The following is a 27,385-nucleotide window of genomic DNA, read 5'->3' as shown; positions in this document are numbered from 1 at the left end:
ACTAGCCAGCACAATCTGGCAAGAAAATGAAATAAAGAGGACACAGATTGGAAAGAAAGAAGTAAAACTATCTCTATTTGCAGATATGATTGTATATATAGAAAATCCTAAGGAATTTAAGGAAAATCCTAAAAAACAAATAAACTACCTCAGCAATGTTTCAAGGTATGAGGTCAATATACAAAAATCAATTGTATTTCTATACATTAGCAGTGTACACTCTGAAAATTAACAAAATTCCATTTACAATATCATCAAAAAGAATTAAATATTTAGGAATAAATTTAACAAAAGCAGCACAAGACTTGTACTCTGAAGACTACAAAACATTACTGAAAGAAATTAAAGAAGACTAAATAAATGGAAATACATCCTATGTTCATGGATCAGAAAATACAGTATTGTTAAGATGGCAATACTCCCCAAACTGATCTACAGATTCAATGCAGTCCTTGTCAAAGTCTCACCAGCCTTTTTTGCAGAAATTGGAAAACTGATCCTAAAATTAATATAGAAATTCCAGGGACCCAGGATAGCCTTAACAATCTTGAAAAAGAACAAAACCGGAGGACTCATACGCCCTAATTTCAAAATCTGCTATAAAGCTATAGCAATCAAGGCTGTGTAGTGTTGGCATAAAGATAAACACAGAGGTCAATGGAACAGAATTGAGGGTTCAGAAATAAACCCTTATATCTATGGCCAATTTATTTTTGATAAGTAGTTCAATGGGGAAAGAGGAGTCTTTTCAACAAATGGTGGACAATTGGATATCCATACACAAAAGAATCAAGTTGCACCTTACCTCACACCATAAACAAAATTTAACTCAAAATAAATCAAAGACCTAAATATAAGAGCTAAAACCATAAAAATTCTATTAGAAAATATAGGTGTAAATCTTCATTATCTTGAACTAAGCAGTGAATTTTTAGAGAACACCAAAATCACAAGCAACCAAATAGAAAAGTATACAAACTGAACTTAATTAAAATTAAAAAGTTTTGTGCTTCAAATGATATCATCAAGAAAGTGAAAAAAAGACAATCCACAGAATGGGAGAAAATATTTGCAAATTATATATCTGATAAGAAATTTGTACCCAGAATACATAAATAACTCTTACAACTCAATAATATAAAGACAAATCCAAATTTTAAAATGGGCACAGGATCAGAATAGACCTTTCTCCAAAGAAGATACGAAAATGACCAATAAGCACATGAAAAGATGCTCAATCTCATTAGACATCAAGGAAATGCAAAATCAAAACCACAGTGAAATACCATTTTACACCCAGTAGGAGGCCTATAATACAAAAAAGGGACAATAACAGGTGTGGGTAATAACGTGGAGAAATTGGAACTCAAGAAAATGTCTAAATTATGTACCCCATCTGCAGTGACAAAAGTATGTTTTAAGGACTTCCCCGGTGGCGCAGCAGTTAAGCATCCACCTGCCAATGCAGGGGACACAGGTTCGAGCCCTGGTCTGGGAAGATCCCACATAACCACGGAGCAACTAACCCCATGCACCACAACTACTGAAACTTGTGCACCTAGAGCCCATGCTCTGCAACAAAGAGAAGCCGCTGCAGTAAGAAGCCCATGCACCACAACAAAGAGTAGCCCCCGCTCGCCGCAACTAGAGAAAGCCTGCACACAGCAACGAAGACCCAACGCAGCCAAAAATAAATAAATTTATTAAAAAATTTGAATATAAACCTTTTTTATATCCAATCAGTAATTACAGTTACAACTAAAGTTAATGTAAGTCATTATTTTAATTAAAAATTTAAAAGTAAAAGATAAAATATTCAGATAATAAATTTGAATTAATACAGTAGGAAATATCATTCAGGAAAATAAGATTGAGGTTGTAAAAATGCTCACAACATATTGAAGTGAAAAAAAAAACAAACCTGAAATAGAAAACAGCAATAATGGCTCATATTTCCTATACACTTGCTATGGGGGCAGATATTTGTTAAGTCATACATATATAAAATCTCATTTAATCCTTACTAAAAACAACTTACGATCTGTTAAATTGTCCCCATTTAATAAATAAAGAAACTGAGGCTTAGAAACTTGCCCAGTTCTCATAATTAAAAATATGTGAAGTTAGACTTAAACTCAAGTTTCTCGGATTCCAAAGCTTATGTTTTCAACCATTATGCTATACAGCTGTCAAAATTGTAAATCTCAGAATAATAGAGGTCTGATGTATTTGTATATTTACATGTTTTAAAATATGCACATATATAGACTTAAAAACACAGGAATATGCAAAATATTAATGGTGGTGAACTATGGGGGTTGATTCCTTTGTGATTTTCTGTGTGTGCAGAATTTCCTACACTGAAGGTGTACTATTTTTTAATAGAAAAATAAATAAATAAATAAAGGCTTTCTTCAGTAAACAAATTAGGCAAAACAAAGAAAAAATACATATAAATGTGTTTTCCCAACATTTAAGCTTCACTCTAGAATAATAAATACACTTATGGATTTACTGAACATTAGCTTTGATTAATGAACATATACTTAACCCCCACACACACACAAAAAAGCCTGTGTGCAAATTCAGTTCTAGCTAGTAAGACTCAGCAATTATTGTTAACACCCACTTTCTAAAAAAAGCTTTTGTATTATCTGGTGACTTCTCTACATTTTCAACAGTCATGAACAAGAATAATTCCAATTCAAACTACAGTATAGCGTATTGCATTAATTTTCCTATTTCTATCATGTGAGCTCTCAAGATTGCACTTTGAAATAATAACGCTTTAAATTTATTACTGCCAATAATAACTGCAAGTTCTCAAAATTAAAATCTAGTTTATTCTTAAGTATATTGATTTCATTATGCCCACCCTTAGTCAAATTTTTTAAAAATGTATAGAGATAAAGCAGCATATATTTTAAGATATATTAGATAAAAATCACCCTTTTCCTGAAAGTTAACTTCCCCAAGGGAGGTAGTTCATTTCCAAATCTTCTAACACGTTTTCAAGTAAATTCTCATTACTGCAAAGAGATTGCTTCAAATACAAAAAAGCCTTTTTATTTTCCCTTGACAAGATCACACTGCTGTGTGCATAAAATCCATGATTAAAAAGGCAAATGAGTTCAATATTCTAACACATTAACTCCAATTCTATCAATTACATTTCTTCTCTCTATTACAAGTCTAATTTAATTGCCGAGATTTGGACAACTCTAATTCTTTTTTTCTTTTTCAATTCTAATTCTTTTTTAAAAATACTTGCAGTTCATTTTCACTGCTAAGAAACAATAATTTACACTAACAGCATTACTTCACAAATACCCACTATTCACTAAGAAAAATATTTGGCTAAATATAATTTGTTTGTTATGTGGTCATATAATTAACACTAAAATACTTTGGCTTGGATTTTATGTTGTTCCAAAATTCTCTTAATAGCTGTTTAAACCAAAATTAGGAAAACTAAGGCGCTTAGATGGCACTTCTCAGGTAAGGCCTATCCTGCCCCCTATATTTAAAATTGCAACCATGCCTCCCTCTGCACCCCCAACACATGCACCCTTACCCTGAGCCAGGCACTCCTTATTCTCTTTCTCTCCTTAGCACTTATCACCAGCTAACATACCGTATGATTGACTTGTCTTTGACTTCTTGTGAAGTTTTGTCCATTTTGCTCCCAGCTTATCCCCCAGTACCTAGAACAGTGCCTGTGACTTAGAGGTGCTGTTGAGTGAGTAATTTTACCACTAGGTTAACGGTGGAAGCTGTTGCTTTTCTCTGAGTCACATATTCGTGACTTAGACAATTTGTGGGAAATGCAATGTTTAATTCTGTAACTAGAGTAAATCCTCATTTTTCACCCTGCTTAGAGCAGGAAAACACTTTCTCCAGTGGCCTCAACTGCGACATATTAATGCTTCCATGGTTGAAGAGAAGCCTGTGTCCCTAAGACAGTGGCTCAGAACCTGAAAATACAAAACAAACCCAGGAAGAGAGAATTATAGGTCTGGAATTTTGCAGGGAAAAGGGTCAGGGTGCTGCTTTTTCTTTTTGATATTCTTTGAGTCTCAAATGACTCTTCTTACTCAGTTATTAATCATAAATCATATCAACATTCTTCCTCATTGTGCTTACTATACATGCTTTACATGTATTACCTTATTTAATCTTCATAACAACCCTATGAGATAGATAATATTAACAACCCCAATTTACAGATAGAGACACTGAGATTTAAGTATTTTCCCCAAACATCTGGTGGGTGGCAGAGGTCTCTAGCATTTAAAGTTTGCATTCTTAAACACTATGCAATACTGCTCCCCCCACTCATCATGACAAATTACATGGTCATGAATTACAAGAATTCATAGATCCCAACATCACTATTATTACCTGACTAATCCTGCTCATGTTATCCTAAGCACAGACCAAATATAAAAAGGGGATACAATTTCTGTGGATATGGAATAATTTCTAGTAATTTGAAATTATTAACAATTTCTCTTGACTGACTAGTCATGTCAAAGTAATTTCAGGCTACAAAGCAGCTAAGCCAATAATCAACAGGGAAAAAGTAAAACTAACAAACAAAACCCCCAGAAGTTAACAACAATAACAACAAAAAAACTGCATAAAGTGTCATTAACCTACTAGAAGTCCTTCCTAATTGAAACGGTCATTCATTATGGAATTTGTATACATGGAAAAAAGAAATATTACTTTGTAAAAGAAGTCTTTTCACATATCCCCCCAAAAGGTCTACCTCTGACAGATTTGAAAAGCAATGAATTAAATACTAAAACAAAATGACTTTCTGAAAACTACAGGAAAAGAGAAATGTATTATGAAGCGTGTTTAATTTTACTTCTTGTCCTAAGCCTGAAATGAGATTTGTGATATCAAGGCACAATCTCATATGTACATTATGCCTACTGCCTTATTTAGCACTTTCAAAAGATGTTACTTTAAACTCCCAAAACACAAAGATAAATTTTCAAAAATTATTTTTCCTACATGTATTCTATAATTGTTTAAGCTCAACATGTCTGTTTTCTTATCAGAAATTAATATGATTAAAGTAAGAACTCATTAGTATACTATGCTCGAAAAGGAAGCTAACACCCTTTCAAATCACAAACTTAGGGGGCTTCCCTGGTGGCACAGTGGTTAAGAATCCGCCTGCCAATGCAGGGGACACGGGTTCGAGCCCTGGTCCAGGAAGATCCCACATGCCGCGGAGCAACTAAACCCACGTGCCACAACTACTGACCCTGTGCTCTAGAGCCCATGAGCCACAACTACTGGGCCCACGTGCCACAACTACTGAAGACCATGTGCCTAGAGCCCATGCTCTGCAACGAGAAGCCACCGCAATGAGAACCCTGCAGGCACCGCAACGAACTGTAGCCCCTGCTTGCCGAAATTAGAGAAAGCCCGAGCGCAGCACTGAAGACCCAATGCAGCCAAAAATAAATAAATTTTTTTTTTAAATCACAAACTTACACCTACTTAGTGAATCCCATTAGTAGCAGGCACTATTAAGAAAGCCCTGGGGCTTCCCTGGTGGCACAGTGGTTGAGAATCTGCCTGCTAATGCAGGGGACACGGCTTCGAGCCCTGGTCTGGGAGGATCCCACATGCCGCGGAGCAACTAGGCCCGTGATCCACAACTACTGAGCCTGCGCGTCTGGAGCCTGTGCTCCGCAACAAGAGAGGCCGCGATAGTGAGAGGCCCGCGCACGGCGATGAAGAGTGGCCCCCGTTTGCCACAACTAGAGAAAGCCCTCGCACAGAAACGAAGACCCAACACAGCAAAAATAAATTAATTAATAAACTCCTACCCCCAACATCTTCTTAAAAAAAAAAAAAAAAAGAGAGCCCTAATCTGCTACAACTTTCCAAGTTAACATGCTTAACACATTTAAAAGTCACAGCTGATGGGAAAGTTTCCATCCTAACTGTGTACATTTCTGTATCATCTGGAATATGCACCACTTAGGTAATTAAAAACTAAATAAAAAATATTTTAAAGGAAAAAAAAAGTTGAATAGGCTCTAGAGATCTGCTGTACAACGTCATGCCTATATATAATACTGTATTGTACACTTGAAAATCTGTTAAGAGGGTAGATCTCCTGTTAAATGTTCTTACCACAATAAAATACTTTAAAAAATAAAAAATAAATTAAAAAGTCACAGCTGTTGTTTTAAAACGAATACAGTAACTACATTCAAAAATCTTTTCAAACATGAAATTAAGAAAAAAGTATCATGCCCTCTAAGAATTAAAAAACTTTCCAAAACGGGTTGGTCTCATAAGTACAAATTTAAAATTTCATACATTTAAAATTGTGGATTTATTTTTAAGCCCATCATTTATGCAAACAGAAAGCACTGACAGAAAGCAACAAAATGTGTGCATTTTTGTAGCCCTAATTTTCTAGCAAAAACCATATACAACTTAGCCATTTGACAGACATCAATAATTCCATTCACTGGAAAATGGTTGATGCCCCTAGATGTTTTTAACAAACTTCTGCCTTCCACATGTTGTCACTGTAAATAAGTTACCATTACTATACTGATCTATAGTTACACCTTAAATGACTTAAAATGTGTAGGAGCTACTCTTTTAAACTACCCCACTGTAGTAAAGCTTTTCAAGTTCTTTTACCTGCACTTTATAGTGTTTCTGTATCCTCAAATGTCTTCAGGCTATCAGATCTATATTACTCTCTCTAGGACTGCCCCAACTTTACTACCACCTGCTACTGCTAAAATATCTGTGGTAGGGAAACAATTAAAATAGCCTCATTTGGGTTTCGTACAAAAAAAAAAAAATGTAAATTGCCTCAGAAACAGACTTTTGAAAGGTACTGCATAAGGACTTGGTGTGTGTCCTTGGTGAGAGCATGTGACATCTACGTTAGCCAATCAGGAAACCCTTTCTTAAATCTTTTGAGATTTTAGCCATGTCCCAACATTCATGAAGAAATGACTACTGAATGAGTGAACTGTTCCTGTATTTGTGTTTGGAGTGAAAAAGCATCTGGCACAAAATCTGGAACACAGTAGAGCCTCAATTAATGTAAATATGTATCATGTGTATGTACGTGTGCATGTGTGTGTTTCACAGACACAAAAGGAGCCGGAAGGATGCATACAAAGCTGTCTAAGTAGATTACGAAGGGCATTAGGAATAAAAAGGACTGTGACTGTTGTTTCACCTCCTGTATGAATTTTAGGTCAGGCTTGAATTATTTAATGTATAATTTATATCCAAGTTTGTGTATCCAAAAAAACAGTGCAAGCACAACAGATCATTTCCACACTGTGTACTTTGGATGACTGTCCTCATTGCATACCTGTCAGTCACATGTGACTGAGTTCTTTCTTACTGAACAGCTCAGAAGGAGCAGCTCCCACCTGTGAAAGCTGTACAGCATACTAACCACTGCTTTTTCCTCCTTCATGTCAATAGCTCAGTAGCATGGTTTCAAGTCATGCTTCAGAGTACACCGATAAATCTTTTACTTTCCTGCCTGCAGTTGTCCCTTGTTTCATGACATACTATCGCTTAAGAGGACCCTGGCATATATGGTGCCAGTGGAGTTGCAGACTGTACAACCTTTGTGATTGGCTGGCTGCATTCCTGTACCTCACCAATGACTTTATTTTTTCCATTTAGTATTATGTTCCAAAGGAGAAACTGTCTAAAAAGTTGAATCTGTAAGTGGGTTCAAGTCTACGGCCATAAAGGTCAGACAATGCCACTCTTCTGTAGACTTCTGGATTTTTTTTAAGAGATGATTGACTTCCAGGCAGCATACAGCTTGACTTCTTTGATTCAGTTTTCACTTCTCTATCCTGTGCATCACTGTGTTGCGCATGTAGGACTGGGTTAACTTTAGGGTGCGTAAAAGTGAGGAAAACCTTACCTATGTACAGTACATTCATGTTTTAAATTGGTACATGACCTGGGTCTTACTTAGGCTTTTATTATCAGCCAATATCCCTACAATCATTCAACAAAATAGTTTACAAAGAACTCAGATGCCAAGCATTGCTGAGTTCGGTAAGTGCCCCATCCCTACCCCCAAATTACAGCAAAGTCTCTTGTCAAGGTTTCTTATTAAAATGTTAAACGTAGTCAAGCAAGTCCTAAAACTGAGCCTATCTTCAATGATGCTTTATGCTGTTTTTGATATATAAATTCAGTAGGAAACCAACTTTCATATAACCGCCTTAGAATCTCTGTGAATTTTTCTGGGTAGCCAATTTGCAACTGCCAAGGATTCACTTACTGATAAACTACTGAAACATTACAAGCTAATATTAGTCACCATAAATACTTACTGGGATGATTTTTGGTAAAGGAAAGAAATGACTGAAAACCAGGAGTGCTGGATGCTAGTTCTAGTTTTTCCACTGAATTTAGGTGGTAAGTTATTTCACCTCCTAGGACCTTAATTTCCTCTTTCATAAAATGTGAGATTTGAGCTAGATGTCCTATAAATCCCTTTTAGCCCTAACAACCCATTTTTTAAAACATGTTAAATATTCTGCCAAAAATATGTATAATTTTGTTATTTTTTGCAGAATCCACAGTATGCCATAAATAGCATCTCATTAATATTCACAGTATTCATGAGAAAACAAAGAGACATTTATCTTTATATGTAATATCTGAGTCATGAACTGGGACAGCAACTTGTAATGGGTCACAAAACTGTAGTATGAGGAACTTCCCTGGTAGTCCAGTGGTTAAGACTCTGTGCTTCCACTGGAGGGTGCGAGGGGGGTTCGATCCTTGGTCGGGGAACTGAGATCCCACGTGCCTTGGGGTTCAGCCAAAACAAAACAAAACTGTAGTATGAAAACAATGATTCTAATTTCTTGATAGTGACTGTAGTATTCTATTCACTACACTATCTTTGTAGCTGTTTTGTTATACTTAGAAGCAATGTGTTTTAACCCTTCTCACACCCAATCAGCCATCTCTAATGTACTCAAACCTACCCTGCTCAATTTCTTACTGCTTGAAGTCTCCACAGCATTCTCCTTCTCCTTTAATCCTACCAGAATAATTATCAGTGATACTTTCTCATCTGTTTCCGACATACATATCTTAGATTTCCAGGTACAGTATTTGTCTCATTTTCTGCATAATTTCTATTAATTTTCTATATAAATGTCAACTACATACAGAAAGATGTGTCACACCATCTCTACATTCATCAATATAAAGGCTTGGAGCTTGTACCTTTATACATATACATACCCAACACTTCAAAGTATTAAGTAGTTGAAAAGGATGCCAGAGATTCTATGTACTGTGTGCTATGATGGTTTTGGAATTTTCCTCTCTCTGTGGCTTTTCTCACATTCCCTTCTAGGACTCCCAAGCTCTTCAGCCTTGGAAACAATGAATGAAATTGGTCTTCCAAGTTCTCCAAAGACGTTGGCTTGAACACTCCTTCTGCATTTTTCCACTCCTGGCTTCCTTGAGAAGAATATCCTGCCTTAGCTGTGGTCTATCACTAACCTGTCTGACCAGAACTTCAACCAAATCTATTTGCTCTCACCTCCCCGCACAAATTTTCAGGCTTGTCCCTAAAATGGGCAGCCACAGAGACACATCTACCACTAATTCAACGTGTACAAGTGAGACGCCACACTCTACTCCTTGTATCCAGGAAAGTAGGGGTGCAAATTCTAGTCTCCAACCAATGCCAGCAAATAGCAGAGCTGAGAAAAGTGCTACTGACCTAATACTTGGTACTCTTGTTTCAGTCTGAGACTTTACCTATCCCAGAGGAGAATTAAAGGAAAACTGGAGAAACCGTACAATTTTCTTATACTTGTAAAGATTGCCATGAGTCTCAGACCTCAAAGGGCTGAAGTAATCAGTCAGTGTGCTTCTGTGGCCACACACAGTTTGTTAAAATACTTAAATTCTTCTGCGTCATTTAGCATATAGTATCCTGAGCTCCCTCCTAATTCATAGTCCAACCCCTTCGCCAGACCCTCCCTGCCACCTCCCACTGACCATCAAGTAACAGGTTAAGGACTTGGCACCCAAAAGGACCCATAGGTTTCCTCTCTAGCATAGTAACCAGTCTCAATTATGACTGGTTGGTGCATATGTAATTAACTCCCCCCAAATCGTGCCTTTTGAACACTGCCATTGGCTCTCTTCAGGGACTCCCAAGGGCTAGCCTGTGCTTTGCCTGCCTTTCCTACCCCTGGGAAACTCAAATGGGTCTTGACAAGGAACAGACCGCCATTAGCCACCTCAGCAATCAGCCAGCCAGCTCCTGTTCCTTCATGTCCCCTCTGCCAGAGCTGGCCTGGAACACAGTGGCAGATGAGCTATCAGTAGTAGTGGCAATGACACCCCAGCAAGCAAACACCTGGTGGGGCCCTTCTGAGCCCTTGACCAAAAGGCTGCGACCACTCACCATCGATTCCCCAGAGTTGCCCTCATCTGGTTACTTGTGGGAACTGCAGCTACCGCAGGGTTTTGACTGAGACAGCTAGGAAGACAGCAAATGTGCCAGCTAGCTGACTGGCCCACCACAACAACCATTACATAATTTGCACATTACCCCTGCAAAAAGGCCTATGCAACCAGGCTACCTCTGCTTTTTGCCCACCCTTCTGGCATATCTGAGACTCAGCCCTGGTGAGCAAGACAAAGACACTTGTTGACTGTGCCAAGGGGTGGGTCTGACATGCCACTAAATTCCTCAAATTCTGACTGCACATTCAAGAGCCGTTCTGCAATGACCTCTCATCTCAGAGTGTATTCCAAGGACAACAACTCTTGAATTTATCAGCTACCTTAAGAATATGGGTTCTAACCTGATAGTGACTTCTCACTCTTCTTGCCCAAGACTTGGACAGGCCAGCCCAACTTAAAGTAGGCAGGGTTAAGTAAGGGTGTGGTGAGGAGTCCATACAAATTGAAGTGGACTTGTGCTTATTACAGACAAACAAGCCCTTTTTTAATCAAGAAAAAAAAAAAGCTTGACTAAATAACATACTTGGTGATCTTACATCCCTGTCAGATGGGTGTATTCACTTCCAGAGTGCAGGTCAGGTCTTCCACAATACAGAAAGAAAAATGCAACATGAGTTTAGGAGAACCCCTATTTTTCCCTGATAAATGCTGGTGCTTTTAGTAGGGGAACAAAAATAAAAACAGCAAAACAAGGAAAACTGGCTCTATCAGAACAAGGGTAGCTTCATGCACTAACGGTGCAGAAGGTCTAACCATTCCACTCATCTTTCATTTTAGTCAATTCAGAGAGGCTCCCTTGATCCAAAGTTTTTAGTTTCTTACAACCTATATATTGGACAGCTAAAACGACCCAGCCGATTCTGTCACATGATCTGGAAAACCAAGCAGTAACAAAGCTCACTCTACCCTGAGAGATGTTCCACCTAATCTTTGTAACCTTCTGGTCACCACTGAAACTAAAACAAATAATCAAATTCTATAAATCAAGAGATGGTTAAACATAAGCTACACTTGACCAACACCAGGGTCACTCCAGACTGACTCCCAAAGAGCAGAATGCTGGGGGGAGAAACGGAGGAGACTACACTAGAGTGGACAGGGGCGCTTACCAGTAGAGTAAGCCCCACCAGTAAGCTTTACGCCTCTGCCTAACTGTTGTCCAGTTAGGCAACCTTAGGTCACTATTCAACAAACACCACAAAATGTTTGATGGCCTTCCAACTAACTGATAAGATGTCCAAAGATGTTTCCTTCTATTACTACTCTCATTGTCAAGACTGTTCCATTCCAAACAATGCTACTCAAAAGTGTTACCCATACTGATTCCAGTCCATGAGTGGTTTGCAACCAGTCTGCAACAGAGTACAGAAACGAAGTAACTTTTATAGGAATCTGAGAATAATTTTTATATCTGTTGAATTAAATTATAAAATATTTGACTTACATTAAACTTTGTCTAGTAATTCACTTTTTTATTATATGTTACTAAAGTATCAGACTGCAGCGCATTGGAAAATTTTTAAAAACTCATCTTTCACCACAAACAGTTTGAAAAACACCTATTAAAACAAATATAACTACGTCATACTTCTGCTAAAATCTCTTCGGGGATCCCCATTCTCTGCAAGATAAAGTCTTAGTTCATTAACATTGTGTTTTCAGAGTCTCCTGGGCCCTTCTCTAGAGTAGAGCTTTCTAACTAGTGTGCTTGGCAACGCCTCGAACAGGTGACAGATTAAGACTACTGAATGGAGCCTGTGGCAGGTGAAGTTCCCGAGCCCCAGGACCAGAAGCCTTGGGAAGAGTAGCCTGGTCCATTTACTCCAGCAAATTCTACAGATTCTGTTTTCTGTGTGTGTCATAATGTGGACAAGATTGAAAAGTGCTGGTGTCTGGAGTTATCTCCCATTACACTATACACCAAATTTTATGCTCCTCCAACAATGAAAAGCCTGCTTTCCCACCCACATCCAAATTTGTATCTCCATCCCAGACCTCTCCCATGAACTCTGAACACACTACATATTCTACATCTCCATTCAGATATCCAGAATGCACCTTTAACTTAACAAGTCCAAAACTAAACACCTGTTTTCCCTTCTAAATGTGCTCCTCCTACATTATATCTTAGTAAACTGTAACTCCATCATCTTTCTCTCTCATACTCATTATTTCATCTATTCAGCAAATCCTGCCAGCTCTAGCTTCAACAATTCTCACTACCTCTACCTTTATCCCCTGGTTGAGGTCACAATCACCTCTCACTTGGATTATTCCAAGAGTCATCTAATTAGTCCCTGCTTCCATTCTTGTCCTCTAAAGTGATTCTCAAGACAGTAGTCAGAACTGACTGTGCATCTTAAAACCCAAGTCAGATCATGTCATCCCTTGCTCAAAACTCTCCAACAGCTTCCCATCTCAAGCAGAGTAAAGGTCTATATTCCTTCAATAATTTACAAGGCCCGTATTATCTGGTTCCTTCTTTCTCTTTGACTCTCTCTTCTCTCTGCCCTTTGCTCACTTAGCTCCAGGCAAATGGACATCCTACTATTCCTTAACCACACCAAGCACAGGATCCTTGGTCTGGAATGCTCCATCCTCACTTCTCTTTGCTAATTCACTCTCTCACTTTCTTCAAGTCTCTGCTCAAATGTTAACCTTATCAGTTAGGCCTTTATTGATCACTTGAAGTAAAGTGGTACCCATTCCACTAAGCCCCACCCTCCCTGCCCCATTTATGCTGCTTAAATTTGTCCATAGCACTTATCACCTGACTAGATACCTGTTTATTGATTTAGTCTGCTTCCCTACCCTGATGCCAGGAGGGCAGAGGTTTTTTGTTTTACACACTGTTCTATCTCTATCACCTAAAACAATGCCTGGCACATAGTAAGCACTCATGAAACACTGCTGAATGAATATATACATGCATGAATAAATCCATTACTGTTTCCTTCCTCTGGGACTTTGACCATTCAGTTACTACTGCCTACAGGCCTTTTCCCCATACTATTTCTCCCCTACTAAATCCCACTTTTCCCTGAACCTCGTCCTCCACATTTCACTTACTGACTACCAATCTAGTAAATGAACTGTGGAAAAGTAACGCCACTGCTACACATTCATGCAGAAAACAGTTTACTGCCCCTTCTCACTACTGGTTCACATTTCTCAACCACATTCCTCCAATCAGAAAACACCATTCCATTCCTAGTAACTACAGCTTACACCTGCTATTTTCTCACTGCACTGAGTACTTCTATTATGTATCTGTGTAGATTGTCCCAAGAGTCAAGATACATCTGATGTCCTTAGGAAGAACATAAATCATTCTGATATACACTAGGCAAGACAATTCAGAGAGAAAGCCCTATTTATTTTCCATGCTTTCCATTTTCTCATGACTGCCAAATGCTAGAAGACTTCTTCATCAATACTATCAAGCCTCAATTCCAATTTATACCCATCAGGTATTTCACACTATTCTTGGCCTCCAAGAACTCCAGTCCTCTACTTTATACTTTGGCCAAGTCCTGACAACCTAAGATAAAGAGCCATAGTAAATTGTGGGAATTTTCCCAAGCCTACTCTCTCCCCTCCCAATCCCGACCTCCCGCCTCCACCTCTACACCTTTCAAGAACAATCAAGATAAAACTTTTGTTCAAGGTATGAAAGGCAAACAGGAAGCTTTTAGTACAATATTGTACCTTAAAATCGGTCCATCCCCCACCAAGAAATGATACAGTGTAACAACCAGTAAAGCAAGCCTCTAGTATTTCCATACCACACATGGCAATGGCCTAGTAACATCCCTGTATGTACCCAACCTTATTTACTCAGTTCCATTTCAGATCCTGGCCCCTGACTCTTTTTGTCTCCCAGTTTACTATGTTTTTCTTTTATATTTGTGGACTGAATATATTGTGTCCTCAGCAGAATCTCTGGTGTTTTCTGAGACTTTTAGTTAAGACCTACTATGGCTCTTTTTAACCGCCCTGGGCAAGATGCTCACCTGAATTTCTGTCCTGGAGACCTACTATGTGCTCTGTGCCTTCAGCAGGTCTAATGCAGCTCCTGTAAGGGGAGAATTCATATGACCAAACACCATTTCTTGAACCTTCCACATTACTTCCACACCACAGCAGTTTATCAACACCTTACTTAGAAAGTCTCAACAGCCAACTATTTAACCAATTAAAACCTGATCAGCTGCTTTTTCTTCTTATTTCCTTTCTCCATTGACTGCTAGCTATACTGCCTCCAGAGAACCTCATTCTTCTATAGTTGTTTTTAAATATAATTTCTTCTACGTCACTGTAAGAGTAAAAAATAATCTAAGAAGTGATTCAAGAAGAATGTTATGTTATTAAAAATTCAGAATACTATCACTTAAAATAATAAACAGGGCTTCCCTGGTGGCGCAGTGGTTATGAATCCGCCTGTCAATGCAGGGTACATGGGTTCGGGCCCTGGTCCAGGAAGATCCCACATGCCCCAGAGCAAATAAGCCCGTGCACCACAACTACTGAGCCTGCGTTCTAGAGCCCGCGAGCCACAACTACTGAAGCCCGTGCACCTAGAGCCTGTGCTCTGCAACGAGAAGCCACCACAATGAGGAGCCCGCGCACCGCAAAGAACAGTAGCCCCTGCTTGCCGCAACTAGAGAAAGCCTGCGCGCAGCAACGAAGACCCAATACAGCCAAAATTAAATAAAAATAAATTTATTAAAATAAAATAATAAACAGATGAGACACTAGTAATTATACTTTAAAATATTACAAACTACTTCTCTGACCCTCCACCATACGCCTTCTTCCCCTTTTTCTACTGAATCTTGTTGATAACTCTGTTACTTCCCTAACTACTATAAAAATAGAAAGCTGACATCCACTTAAACTGATGTTCCCATCTTGAATGACTCATTTCATAGAAGCCTAGGGTGCAATTAACTAACAGTGTCACATAACTACAGGTAAGCTGATATCATACTGTCACGTGAACATTACATAGAAGTCATGATGAAAAACAAGAGGAAAAATGTTTTTGTGAAAACCAAGAGTGGTGGGGAAAGGCTCCTTACTTTTATTACACCTGACGTTAAAACAAAAAAAAATGTTTTTTCTTTTAAAGAAATGGGTTCGTGTGGTCTGCTCTGTGAAACTAATCATACCAAATTTGTCAGTAAAAATGAGAATATCAAATTGACCTGATCATACCAACAGCCCATACCACTCAGGTGAAAAAACAGTGCCAGTATTCATAACAAAAAAGCACATGCATTATCACGAATTGTTTTGAGGTATTACACAGCTTAATTCCTGACTGCTTATGCTAATAAGGAATATGAGTATCTTTGATAAATTTAATAACCAAAAAATCAAGCTTTATCCTTCTAGATCTCTCCTAGCATTTCTAACTAGTATAAAAATCAACCAGTTGGTGTTTCCTTCTCTGCCCATCCCTAGTGTATAAAGAGGTGAAATCATCAAAAGGCAGACAAAATAACAGAATTTCAAGGCCAGCACATGAGTTGCTTCAGCTGAAATTCTAACCTACTCAGCTCACTTAATCCATCCAATAACCCTGTTATAGATTGAGAAGGTATTCTCATTTAATTACAGGGAAAAGTTTCAGAAAATTAAGTGACTTGCCCAAGTTGCAAGAACTACAACTTTTCTTCAAATTCTGGAATTTAAAATTCCGTGCTCTAGGGACTTTCCTGGTGGCGCAGTGGATAAGACTCTGCACTCCAATGCAGGGGGCCCGGGTTTGATCCCTGGTCAGGGAACTAGATCCCACATGCATGCCGTAACTAAGAGTTCGTGTGCCACAACTAAGGAGCCCACCTTCTGGAACCAAGACCTGGCGCAACCCAAAAATAATAATAATAAAAATAAAATAACACTCTGTGCTCTACTAAAAGTGGTTTCTGCTCTTCATGACAATCTGAGGTACCTCAAAGGTATAGTCTGAAACATGGAACTCGGTTGCGCTGTGAACAACTCACAGTGTCAGGCGACCCACTATACATTTCTTAATGAAACACATTCCATTTTCAGAAAGCTTTGAATTAAATTAAAAATTAAGAACCACTGATCCAGTCAAATGCCCTCATTTTACACATAAAGGAACTGCAGAAGAGAGAAGGAAATGGTTCACAAGTCCCTCTCAACTAGCTAGTATAATAGCTGCGTATTAGTTTCCTAGGGCTGTGACAAAGTACAGACGGGGTGGCTTAAACAAGTTTATTTTCTCACAATTCTAGAAGTCTGAAGTCAAGGTGTCTGCAGCGTTGGTTTCTTCTAAGGCATCTCTCCTTGGCTGGTAGATGGTCTTCTTCCGCCAGTGTCTTCATAGGTCTTCCCTTTGTGTATGTCTGTGTCCTAATCTTCTCTTCTTATAAGGACACCAGTCATATTGGATTAGAGCCCATCCATATGATCTTAATTACCTCGTTAAAGGTGTCATCAAATACAGTTACATTCTGAGGTACTGAGGGTTAGGACCTCAACATACAAATTTTGAGGAGACATAATTCAGCCCATTAACACTCCACTCTCCTGCGCCCCCCAATTAATGTCCTTCTTACATGCAAAATACATTCACCCCATTCCAACAGCCTGCAAAGTCTTAACCCATTCTAGCATCAAGTCCAAAAATCTTATCTAAATACCATTTAAACCAGGTATGGGTGAACTTGAGATATGATTCATCCTGAGGCAAAATTCCTCTCCAGCTGTGAACCTGTGACTCTAGACAACTCACCTGCTTTCAAAATATAATGGTGGGATAGCATTCCCATTCCAAAAGGGAAAAATCAGAAAGAAGGGATGATGGGTCCCAAGCAAGTTTACAATAAGGCAAGTTCCATTATATTTTAAGGCTGAAGAATAATCTTTAATAATAAATAATAATCTTTGGCTCCATGCTGTGTTCTCTGGGTCCACTGGGCTAGAGGCCCTGCCTTCCAGGCTGACCAAGGTGGTAGCCTCACTCCCTCAGGCTTGGGGCTCTGATCCCATGGTGGCAATGGCAACCCTGCCAACCTCTGAATTGCCTTCAGGGTCATTCTATTCTTTTCTTGGAGGACAACATATGCTTATGGGAGATCACCACAGATAGCTCTAGTGACTTGTCTTGTAGAATCTCAGAAGTCTGACAGCCTTCCTTCATCATCCTGTCCTGTCTCTTTCAGTCCAAGCTGGCAGTGTTTCTGCTGCCATATCCCCATCTCTGGTCTCGCTGAGTTAGTTTAATGAATCCATAAGTCACATGCCCATACGCCCTTTAGCAAATGGTTGTCTAGCAACTGCCTTGATGTTGTCTCCAGAACATACTTTCTAATTTTTTGCAACATGCATAGGCTGAGAACTGCCAAATCTTCAAGTTTCTGGTTCCATTTTGCTTAACGATTCTTTCTTCAATTATCTCTGTCCTCTTGCATTTTACTATAAGAGCAAGGAGAAACCAGGCCATGCCTTTAACACTTTGCCTAGAAATCTCAGTTAAATATCCAAATTTATCACTTACCAGTTCTATTTTCCACAAACCTCTGAAACACAATTTAGCCAAGTTTTTTGCCACTTTATAACATGACTGCCTTTCCTCCAGTTTCCAATAACATGCTCATTTCCATCTGAGACCTTACCAGAAGCACCCTTTTCATATTTCTACCAAACTCTGTTCATGATCATATAGGTCTATCTCTAAAGTGACAGAAGCCTTATTGACCGCCCCAGAACCCTCACCAGAATCACCTTTAACGTCCATATTTCTACCTACAATCGCTGAAGGCAACCTTGGCTTTTTTATAACATGAAGCTCAAATCTCTTCCAGCCTCTACCATACCCAGTTCTAAAGCCACTTTTTCATTTTTAGGTATTTGTTAGAGTAGCATCCCACTTCCCAGTACCAAAATCTGTGTTTGCCAAAGCTACAAAGTATCACATTCTGGGTGGCTTAAACAACAGAAATTAACTTTCTCACAATTCTGGAGGTTAGAAGTCCAAGATCAAGATGTCAGCAGGGTAGGTTTCTTCAAAAGCCTCTCTCTCTGGCTTGTAGATGGCTGTCTTCATCCAGTGTTGTCACAAGGTCTTCCCTTTTTGTGTGTGTCCTAATCACCTCTTCTTGTAAGGACACCATCATATTGGGTTAGGGTTCAATCACATGACCTCATTTTACCTTAATTACCTCTTTAAAGGTCCTATATCCTAACAATAGTCACATCATAAATACTGGGGGTTAGGATTTCAACAGATGAAATTTTGAGGGAACACAATTCAGCCCAGAATAAGCTGAGACTACCCATATTCACTTGTTGTATGAATACTGAATACTGCTTTTTCATTGTGCTGATGACCATACAATGGTAACAACCTCTGACACATGGTGCTTAAAAATGAAGGGAGGGGAAATAATCATACACTCATACAAATTAATAAAGAAAAAGTACATGAGAGCATATAATATATATTTTGGACCTCACCAAGCCTGCTATGTCCAAAAATTTGGATTTCCTTGAAGAGCTCAAATCTGAAGGATGAGTATGGAAGGGGTGTGTGCACACAGAACTTTCCAGGAAGAAGGAACAAACAGCACATTCAAGGAACTGAGAGGTGGCCAGTAAGGCTGGAAAACAGAAAGTAGGAAGAGTAACAAAACATGAGGTTGGATAGGAAAGCAGGGGCCACATCAACCACATTATGGTTTTTGGTCTTTATTCTAACAGCAATGGGAAGCACCTGAAAGGTTTTATGCATGATCATATTTTCCTTTTACAAAGATCACTTTGGAAAGGAGGGGGCACTGAGGGTTTCTAATTTGCTGGTAATGTTCTACTTCTTGAGCAGGATTCTGGTTACATGGATATGTTCACTTCATGAATATTTGTTGAGGTATATACACTTATAATTTAAGCACTCTTTAATATGTACATTATACTTCAGTTTTGTTAGATTGTGGAGAAAAAGGGCTAGAACAGAGCAAGTACTGATGTGGGGACCCCAGTCTCAGGAAGAGATGATAATTCAAACTAGAAAGATGGCAGTCAAAAATGGAGAGATTCAAGAGGTAATTAAGTGGCAAAATTCAAAGACCCCAGTTGATGGACAATATGAAGGGGGAAAGGAGGGATCAAAGAAGACTTTCAAGTATCTGGTGTGCAAAAATAGATAGATGGTAGATCCATTTGCTATGCAAAAAAAATCCTGGAGTTCCATAGACAAGTGAGAAGATCACAGGTTCAACTTTTCAGGCTTAAAATTAGAAAAGTCAGGTAGGCAGTTAAGTATATAGGCTGGAGAGCAGAGGACAGGTTTAAGAAGAAAACACATTTGGGGAGTAATACTATTAATAGAAGCAATGGGTATAAAATCATTCAGTCCATATTTTTTAGCTCCTACAGTATTACAGGCACTGCTTTAGGTTCTGTGGATAGAGCTAAGAACAAAATAAACAAGTTCTCATGGAACTTATATTCTACTTCAAAAGACTCCCAACAAATCAGTATTAAAAAAGATAACTTCAACTACTAATAGCTACTATGATGAAAACAAAACAGGACAATGTAACAGAGTGACAGGGGTGGGGTTGCTTTATTTTAGATTGGAATAGTCAGGGAAGGTTCTCTATGGAGGTGACATGTGAGGTGAAACCTGAATGTTGAGAACTATGCTAGGCATAGGAAGAACAGAAAAAATACAGAGCAAAAAAAACAGCTAGCACTTAAAGCAAGAATAAGCTTAGCATATCTGAAGAACAGACAAAAAGACCAGTATAGATGAAATGTAGTAAATGAAGAGGAGAGGGGTACAAGACAGGGTCAGGGAAGAAGCCAAGGGCCAGATCATGTATAGTTTAATTAAGCAGGGAGGGATGTAATTTTTTTTTAAATAAATTTATTTATTTTTTGGCTGCGTTGGGTCTTTGTTGCTGTGCGCGGGCTTTCTCTAGTTGCGGCGAGCGGGGTCTGCTCTTAGTTGCAGTGCATGGGCTTCTCATTGCAGTGGCTTCTCTTGTTGCAGAGCATGGGCTCTAGGTGCACGGGCTTCAGTAGTTGTGGCACGTAGGCTCAGCAGTTGTGGCTCGCGGGCTCTAAAGCGCAGGCTCAGTAGTTGTGGCGCACGGGCTTAGCTGCTCCGCAGCATGTGGGATCTTCCCGGACCAGGGCTCGAACCCGTGACTCCTGCATTGGCAGGCGGATTCTTAACCACTGCACCACCAGGGAAGTCCCTGGGAGGGATTTAATTTATGGTAAAAAAAATTTTTTTTAATTATAGTTTTCTCTAGTTATTCTGTGGATAAAATTATAGGGTGGCAAAGATAAAAGTGGGGAGACTACTAAGTCCAAGTGAGAAATGATGAAATCTCATGGGGAAAGTTAAGAGTAAGAATAGAAGTGTTAAAGCAAAAAATAAGAAAATAAGCTCTAAATGACTCTAAGAGAAATAGAAAATCAAAAGTCTCAAGGTTGCTCTACTTACCTGTATTCTAGTATTTAATTTTTTGATCATAAACAACAATTCTAAGGACTACTAGTGAGGTTCAAAAACCTCAAACAAGTCTCTGATGGTGTTAGCTACAACAAGTTAAATGGATAAGCCTTCCTCTCTGCCTGGACACTCTCTCTCCTAGCAAGTATCAAACACAACTAATTCACACTCTATATTTCCATGTTTCCTAAATTACAAACTGCCCTATAAAGTTGCTCTATTTAGATGAATGGGTCCTTAATTTCAAGAGGTTGTTGACTATTCTCAGGAGAAGACTAGGACTAATATTCAACAAATATTTATGGACTCATTAAAGGACAAAGCTCCAAACACAAGACAAGGAAGACCATGCTTTCATGGCCCTTAAGGGTACAAGATAATCTTTCTTAATGTAATACCTGGGCTCTACTAGTCTTTACACAGCAAAGGGAAGATGGGGAGGGAGAAATATCACTTTTGAGACCACTAATCTTCTAGCTTTAACAATTTCTTTCCTATCATTCCCCAGAATTAAAAAAAATTTTTTTTCTACTTTTAAATTAATTCAAAATGTCTAGCCCAGGCCTCCTAACACATTTCCTGTAAATACTTCAATTTACTTATATTCAAAATGAAATATTTAACCACATCTTTGCCAGTGTTACATCATACACTATTCCAATAATCTCAATCCCATGACGTACTGCTTTCCAGTTTTGTGAACCAAAATCTATCTTAATCTACTTATGAAATCAAATCAATGTTATTTCTTCCCCATTCTAACAAAAATTCCACCTCTGATTTCACATTTAGATACAATAATGAAAAAAGCCACAAACTAGGAATTTTAATTTCTCAAGGAATTAAGAAAAACCAAACAAGATCCAGCCCTTCTATTTTTTTAGTTAACTAAAACAAAATAAGGCAAATAGTCAACAGTAAGAATTCTTCATTCTGTACTTAAAGGTTTTCCTTGCAGAATCGAATTAATTCAATATTTTATTTATACAGCAAACTTAAGTAACTGGCTCCTTTACTGTTCTTTAATTTTAGAAAATTAATTTAAACAACATAAAAGAGAAAGGATGCTAATTATTACAAAAGGAAAAAATCCTTAATTCTTCAGAAAATCAGAAAACTGATGTAATTTCCATAACAGCTACTGCTAGCACACTTAAGTAATAAGTGGACATTAAAAGAAAAATACACTAAGACCACTTACAAATAGTGTTGATCTGTTTAGGAAATACTGCCTCAAAATTAATCATCAAAACAAACAGCTTATATAATTTAACTATCCATTCACTGAATACTACACATTTCAAGTGCTAATTAAAATCAGGAGATATTAAAAGGTAAACATTAAAGCACAACAGCATATGTAAAACTTCAATTGAAAAGATGTTGCTGAAATATGATTATCAATTATCAATGTATATTTTATAGAAAACGTTTATACGGTAAATGACATCCTAGCTTTCAATCTTGACTTCAATTAAACATTCTAAATAAATAGCCACTTACAGATTTCTTCACTCAGCTTCACTAGTAAGTCAACATACCTCTAACCCTATAAATTCAAAGGTACCATAAAGATGCACTCAACTCTCCACTGGAATTTCTTTCCTACCTTGAAAAAAAAACCACCCTAAATTAATAATAACTTAACCAAAGATAAAATGTGGTTTAAAAGATAAAATGGGATATGGTGAGGAATATGTCTGAACTATATTTGAATCCCAGTTAACACTGCTCCCTAGAGATATTATGTTCATAGGATAAATTGCTTAAACTGTGTTAGTTTTTGTTTCCTCTTTATAAAAAAGTTGAGACTGTACAGTCGTTATAAAAAAATTAGAAACTGTAATAAATCACATTTAGAATAGGGCCTGGCATTGACAGGCATTAACTAAATGGCAGCTACTTAAATAAGTATTATTAAATTAAGGCTTGTTGCTGTTAAATTCCTATTCCTCATTGTAGCAGCACTGGAGAAATGAAGAATCACTTGTAAAAGCTGAACTCAAATTAGCCATCAGCTTTCCTTCAAAAGCATTCAGTTCTTTAAGAATGGCAGATTAGAGAATCATGACATAACAGTGGATTCCGTAACAGTGAATTTCCAACTACTATTTATCAACTAGTCTATCAGCATGAGGCTTGAGTATTGTAAAAGAATTTTTTCTCAAATACATACATCCAAGTACTACGCCATGTTTATGGGATTCCTAACCAATGAGTAACACTGATAGACTAAAAATCTATATAAATCTTTCCAAGTATTTTCATATCAAAATTCTACCTATACCACAGGGTCAGGAAACTGCAAAGCTGTGACCTATAAGTTTAACATGATTAAATAAGGTTCATAAGGAAACATGAGTTCAGTGGAACACAGGAGGGAAATAAGTTATCACCATTTTTGACAGTAACTTACCATCCCATCATCTTCATTAAAAATGTTATGAAGTTAACATGAGGATAGCTGAACAGAAAATGCACATAAGAAAAAGAAAACATGTACAGGAAAAGACTGATAGAAACAAGAAAGCAACATGATTTCTAATACTATTAAGAAAGAATAAAAAAGAAAGAAGAATAAAAGAAGAGAAAGAACCCACAAACCTCCCCCAAATCAAATTTTCTTTCATTTTGATATACTAAAAAAACTGAAGAGTCCAGAATTACAACTGAAGAGACACTAACAAAGCTGTGTGATTATTGTAATTACTAGTTGTAGGGTACAACTTTAATTTTACATGTCCTATCTGAGAATACAGTTGAAACTGCAAAAAAAAAAAAAAAAAATCCAAATAAAGTGTATTTTAATGGACTGTACTGAACTTGAACACAATTTTAACTATGAATGAACAGATTATTCTTACTTTTTTCCCCTTAGTTACCAATAAAGTTGAGAGGCAAAAAGCGCAATAGGTCATCTCAAAATCTCTCAATCTTCCCATTAATTTACAAACAGTTCAATTTAAAAAACAATATGGGAATATTAACAACTAGACAACACTCCCCGATGACGTCTTCAGTCATTCACCTGCTTGTTAATGTGACTTTGTCTAGTTCTAAGATTAGGGGTCACAGTATGGCTTAACAAAATTTGTTAGGAGGAAAGGAAAGAAAAAGATTATTTCTAATTTAAATGACTAAAATAAACTTCTATTAAAGATACCAAAAAGTCAAAACTCTCCAAACACAGTCCTAGCTTCAAAAATAACTATTTACTCTTGAGGCTCTCTTTTCAGAGTTTTTTTTGCTACTCTTTCCCCTTGTTCCTGTGCATAATTTGACAGCAACAATGTATTAAGAATTTCCATAGGAGATACATTCAAAATTGAGTTTACAAACATGTATATTCTATGACAAAAATTATGCCATTCAGTGCAGTCTACATAAAGATATTGAATGTAAAGTATAACCATTCTATTACAAGTTTTCTGAGTTTAGCTGCAAAAATCATAATTATAAACTTTTCAAGGTTTGCTCTGAAATTTACAAACCATGAAAAATTGAATATTTTTTAGACTTGAGACCTTGGCAATTTGAATCAACTGAATTATTTAAATGCTGCTTAGCAAAGTAAAAAAAAAAGGAATAAAAAAGACACACAAGACAATCACCAAATTACTCCTCTTTCAGAATCTATTTCAATGAACTTAATACTACTTCCTGCAATCCTAAGGATATTTTAAGGAGAAAATCTGGCATACATACAGGGAAACCAATTGTTTTATTAATACCTTAATTCAAAAACTAAAATAAAAATTGGTATGCCAATCTTATTTAAATTGTAAAGAAAGACAACCATCACCAAAGAATATACCCATTAATCCCTCTCCTTTCACAAAAATTACAGCAAACAACTGTAATGAGAAAAAATTATTTATAAATTGTAATCTACAAAATTTAACTCTATAAACAGCTAACTGGATCTGCTGTTCTGCTGCCACCAAATGTTTATTCTGAATGCTCATTGTAACAAAACTAAGTAATACTTTGTTATGATTCCAGACTAAGAGGCATTACTCTATTTATATGGGTTGCAGACAAACACACACAAAAACACTCCAGCCCTAATAACTGAATTCTCAGTTATTGCATTCATGTTACGATACTATGTAAAACTTCAATAAAGGCTAGTAAACCTATCTGGTCAAGGTACTGGGTTGGCCAAAAAGTTCGTTCAGGTTTTTCTGTAAGCTATCCCAGAAAAACCTGAACGAACTTTTTGGCCAACCCAATACTAACATAATACATGAACAAATGCATTTCTTCAGACAACACCACCACTTTTCTTTATAAATACTTAGAAAACCAGGCTCAGAAAACCAGACATTTCTACAATAACAAAAACTCAATTATGGTCAAAATAAATATTTTATATCCTTTGAAATCATGAATTCTTTCAAAACTTACCAATATATAACACTGGAAAATTTCATAACCTATATTAATTAGGCAAGAGATAAGCAAACTTCAAATAGTTAAATCCACCCTATCATACCACCAACAAAATACAACCCAATCTTTTGTAAACAATTTTACTTTAAAACGGACATTAAAATATTAAAAAGCTAACATTTTTTTTCAGAAAGGTGAATACTGAAAGATTATCAATGTAAAAAGCAGTATCAAAAGTTCAACTTAATTACCACACAAATATTTTTATTAGCAGTATTATGACATATAGAAAACTATAAATTTACTTATCAAAAAGAAGTGATTTTTCACTTCTCCTATGAAAAAACAAGGCTATGAAAAAACAAGTTATGAAAGCCTATGAAAAAACAAGTTAATCTTTCTGAACCAAACTAGAAGCTATCAATATATTCTGTTTAACTAAAATGTTCACCTTAGTTGAATATGATGAGTAATGCCCATTTTATTCTTTGTGATGGAGACCAACTCAGAATGGCAGGTAGCAGCTGGGGGAACTATTCCATTAAGAATATACCTAAATTTAAAAAAAGAATATATCTGAATAGAAGAAAAAATTTTGATGAAAAATCCTGACTTGGTAAATTTCATATTTTTTCAGATTTTTAACATCAAGCAATGACTTATAATAGTGATTCTGGTATCTTTTATTGCATATTCATTCCTCTATTCTGTTATTGTTCAAAAAATACAATAAAATTAGCCACAATACTTGGGGGAACTTTTAATTTATTTTGTATTAAAAAAAACATTAGGGACTTCCCTGGTGATCCACTGGTTAAGACTCCATGCTTCCAAGGCAGGGGGCACGGGTTCAATCCCTGATCAGGGAACTGAGATCCCACATGCCACACAGTGCGGCAAAAAAAGAAAAAAAAAAAAGTCTTCCAGAATGTTAATTTCCCTGCCTCAATAAACATTTATAATTTTTAAAAATAATCAGCAATGATTAACAATCTCTGCATGATTATTTACTATTCAGAAGTACTAGGGGATAAGTTGAATCTGTAATAAAATCTGGAAATTTATTTTAGACTTACTATCATGAACATGTTTCCTCATAATCTGTATCTTCCGAAGGCAATTCTCTACATCCTCGAAATAAACTGGCTACTGTTCAAATACTACAGATTTACAGTACTATTATTTCTGAGTAAAGTTTTATAAGGACAAAGGGAAAGGGACACACAGTATATACCTACCTGTCACAAAATTAAATCCTTTACTATTTCAAAATGTCAATTTACATAATAAAATGCTGGGAAAAGCAAGCCCAAATACTAAGAAGTACTACTCTGAAACAAAAAAATATATGAAAATAGTGAATAATGGAAATGTGTGTATGTATTGATATAAATAAATATATATACATTGACACACAAACATGAGTTAGCATATTCCTACTACATCATATTTAGTTAGGATGAACAAATATATACAAACATACATATGTGTTACACAAAATAAAGCATGGTAATACCCATTTAAATGTAAACAGCACTGTTAGTACAAATAAATAGAAATCATATTCTTATCTCACTAAAGGTAATGCAATAAAGACCTTGCTGTGTACTAATATTTAGCTTTGAGTCTTACAACTTAATATCACTTAATAATTTAATATTAGTTAAAAAGTAATATAAAGATGTGAGAGAACATTTACAGCTGAAAAAACACCAAAGGTTTTAAAACAACATTGGAAGAAAGATTATGGGATTCACCACTTTGCTCTACACCTGTAACTAACACATCATTGTTAATCAACTATACTCTGACATAAAATAAAAATTAAAGAAAAAAAAAGAAAGATTATGGGATTAGGAATGGGCTGGTTTAGGAGAAAGAAAACTTAAAGGACAAACTATTATCATGTAAAACATAAAAATTTTTAAAAGTAGTTGTAATTAGCTCCATTTTTTCCTAAAAATGGAT

The 27,385-nt window shown here is 36.9% G+C and overlaps 1 protein-coding gene across 3 annotated transcripts in view; it reads right to left on the bottom strand.

The window, feature by feature from the left end:
- The window catches only part of N4BP2L2 (NEDD4 binding protein 2 like 2), a 61,754-nt gene that overhangs the window by 17,243 nt on the left and 17,126 nt on the right, over positions 1-27,385 (bottom strand). Inside the window, exon 7 of one of the 3 annotated variants that reach the window (XM_082675807.1) lies at positions 25,869-25,970. The exons of the other annotated variants lie outside the window; for them this stretch is intronic. Within the exon in view, the coding sequence (XP_082531933.1) occupies positions 25,869-25,970 (102 nt within the window). The remainder of the gene's footprint in view (positions 1-25,868; positions 25,971-27,385) is intronic. 3 annotated transcript variants of the gene reach the window in all.

Source organism: Grampus griseus (assembly GCF_964374135.1).
Source record: "Grampus griseus genome assembly, chromosome: 18".
Lineage (NCBI taxonomy): Eukaryota > Metazoa > Chordata > Mammalia > Artiodactyla > Delphinidae > Grampus > Grampus griseus.
This window is presented reverse-complemented; position numbering and strand designations above follow the sequence as displayed.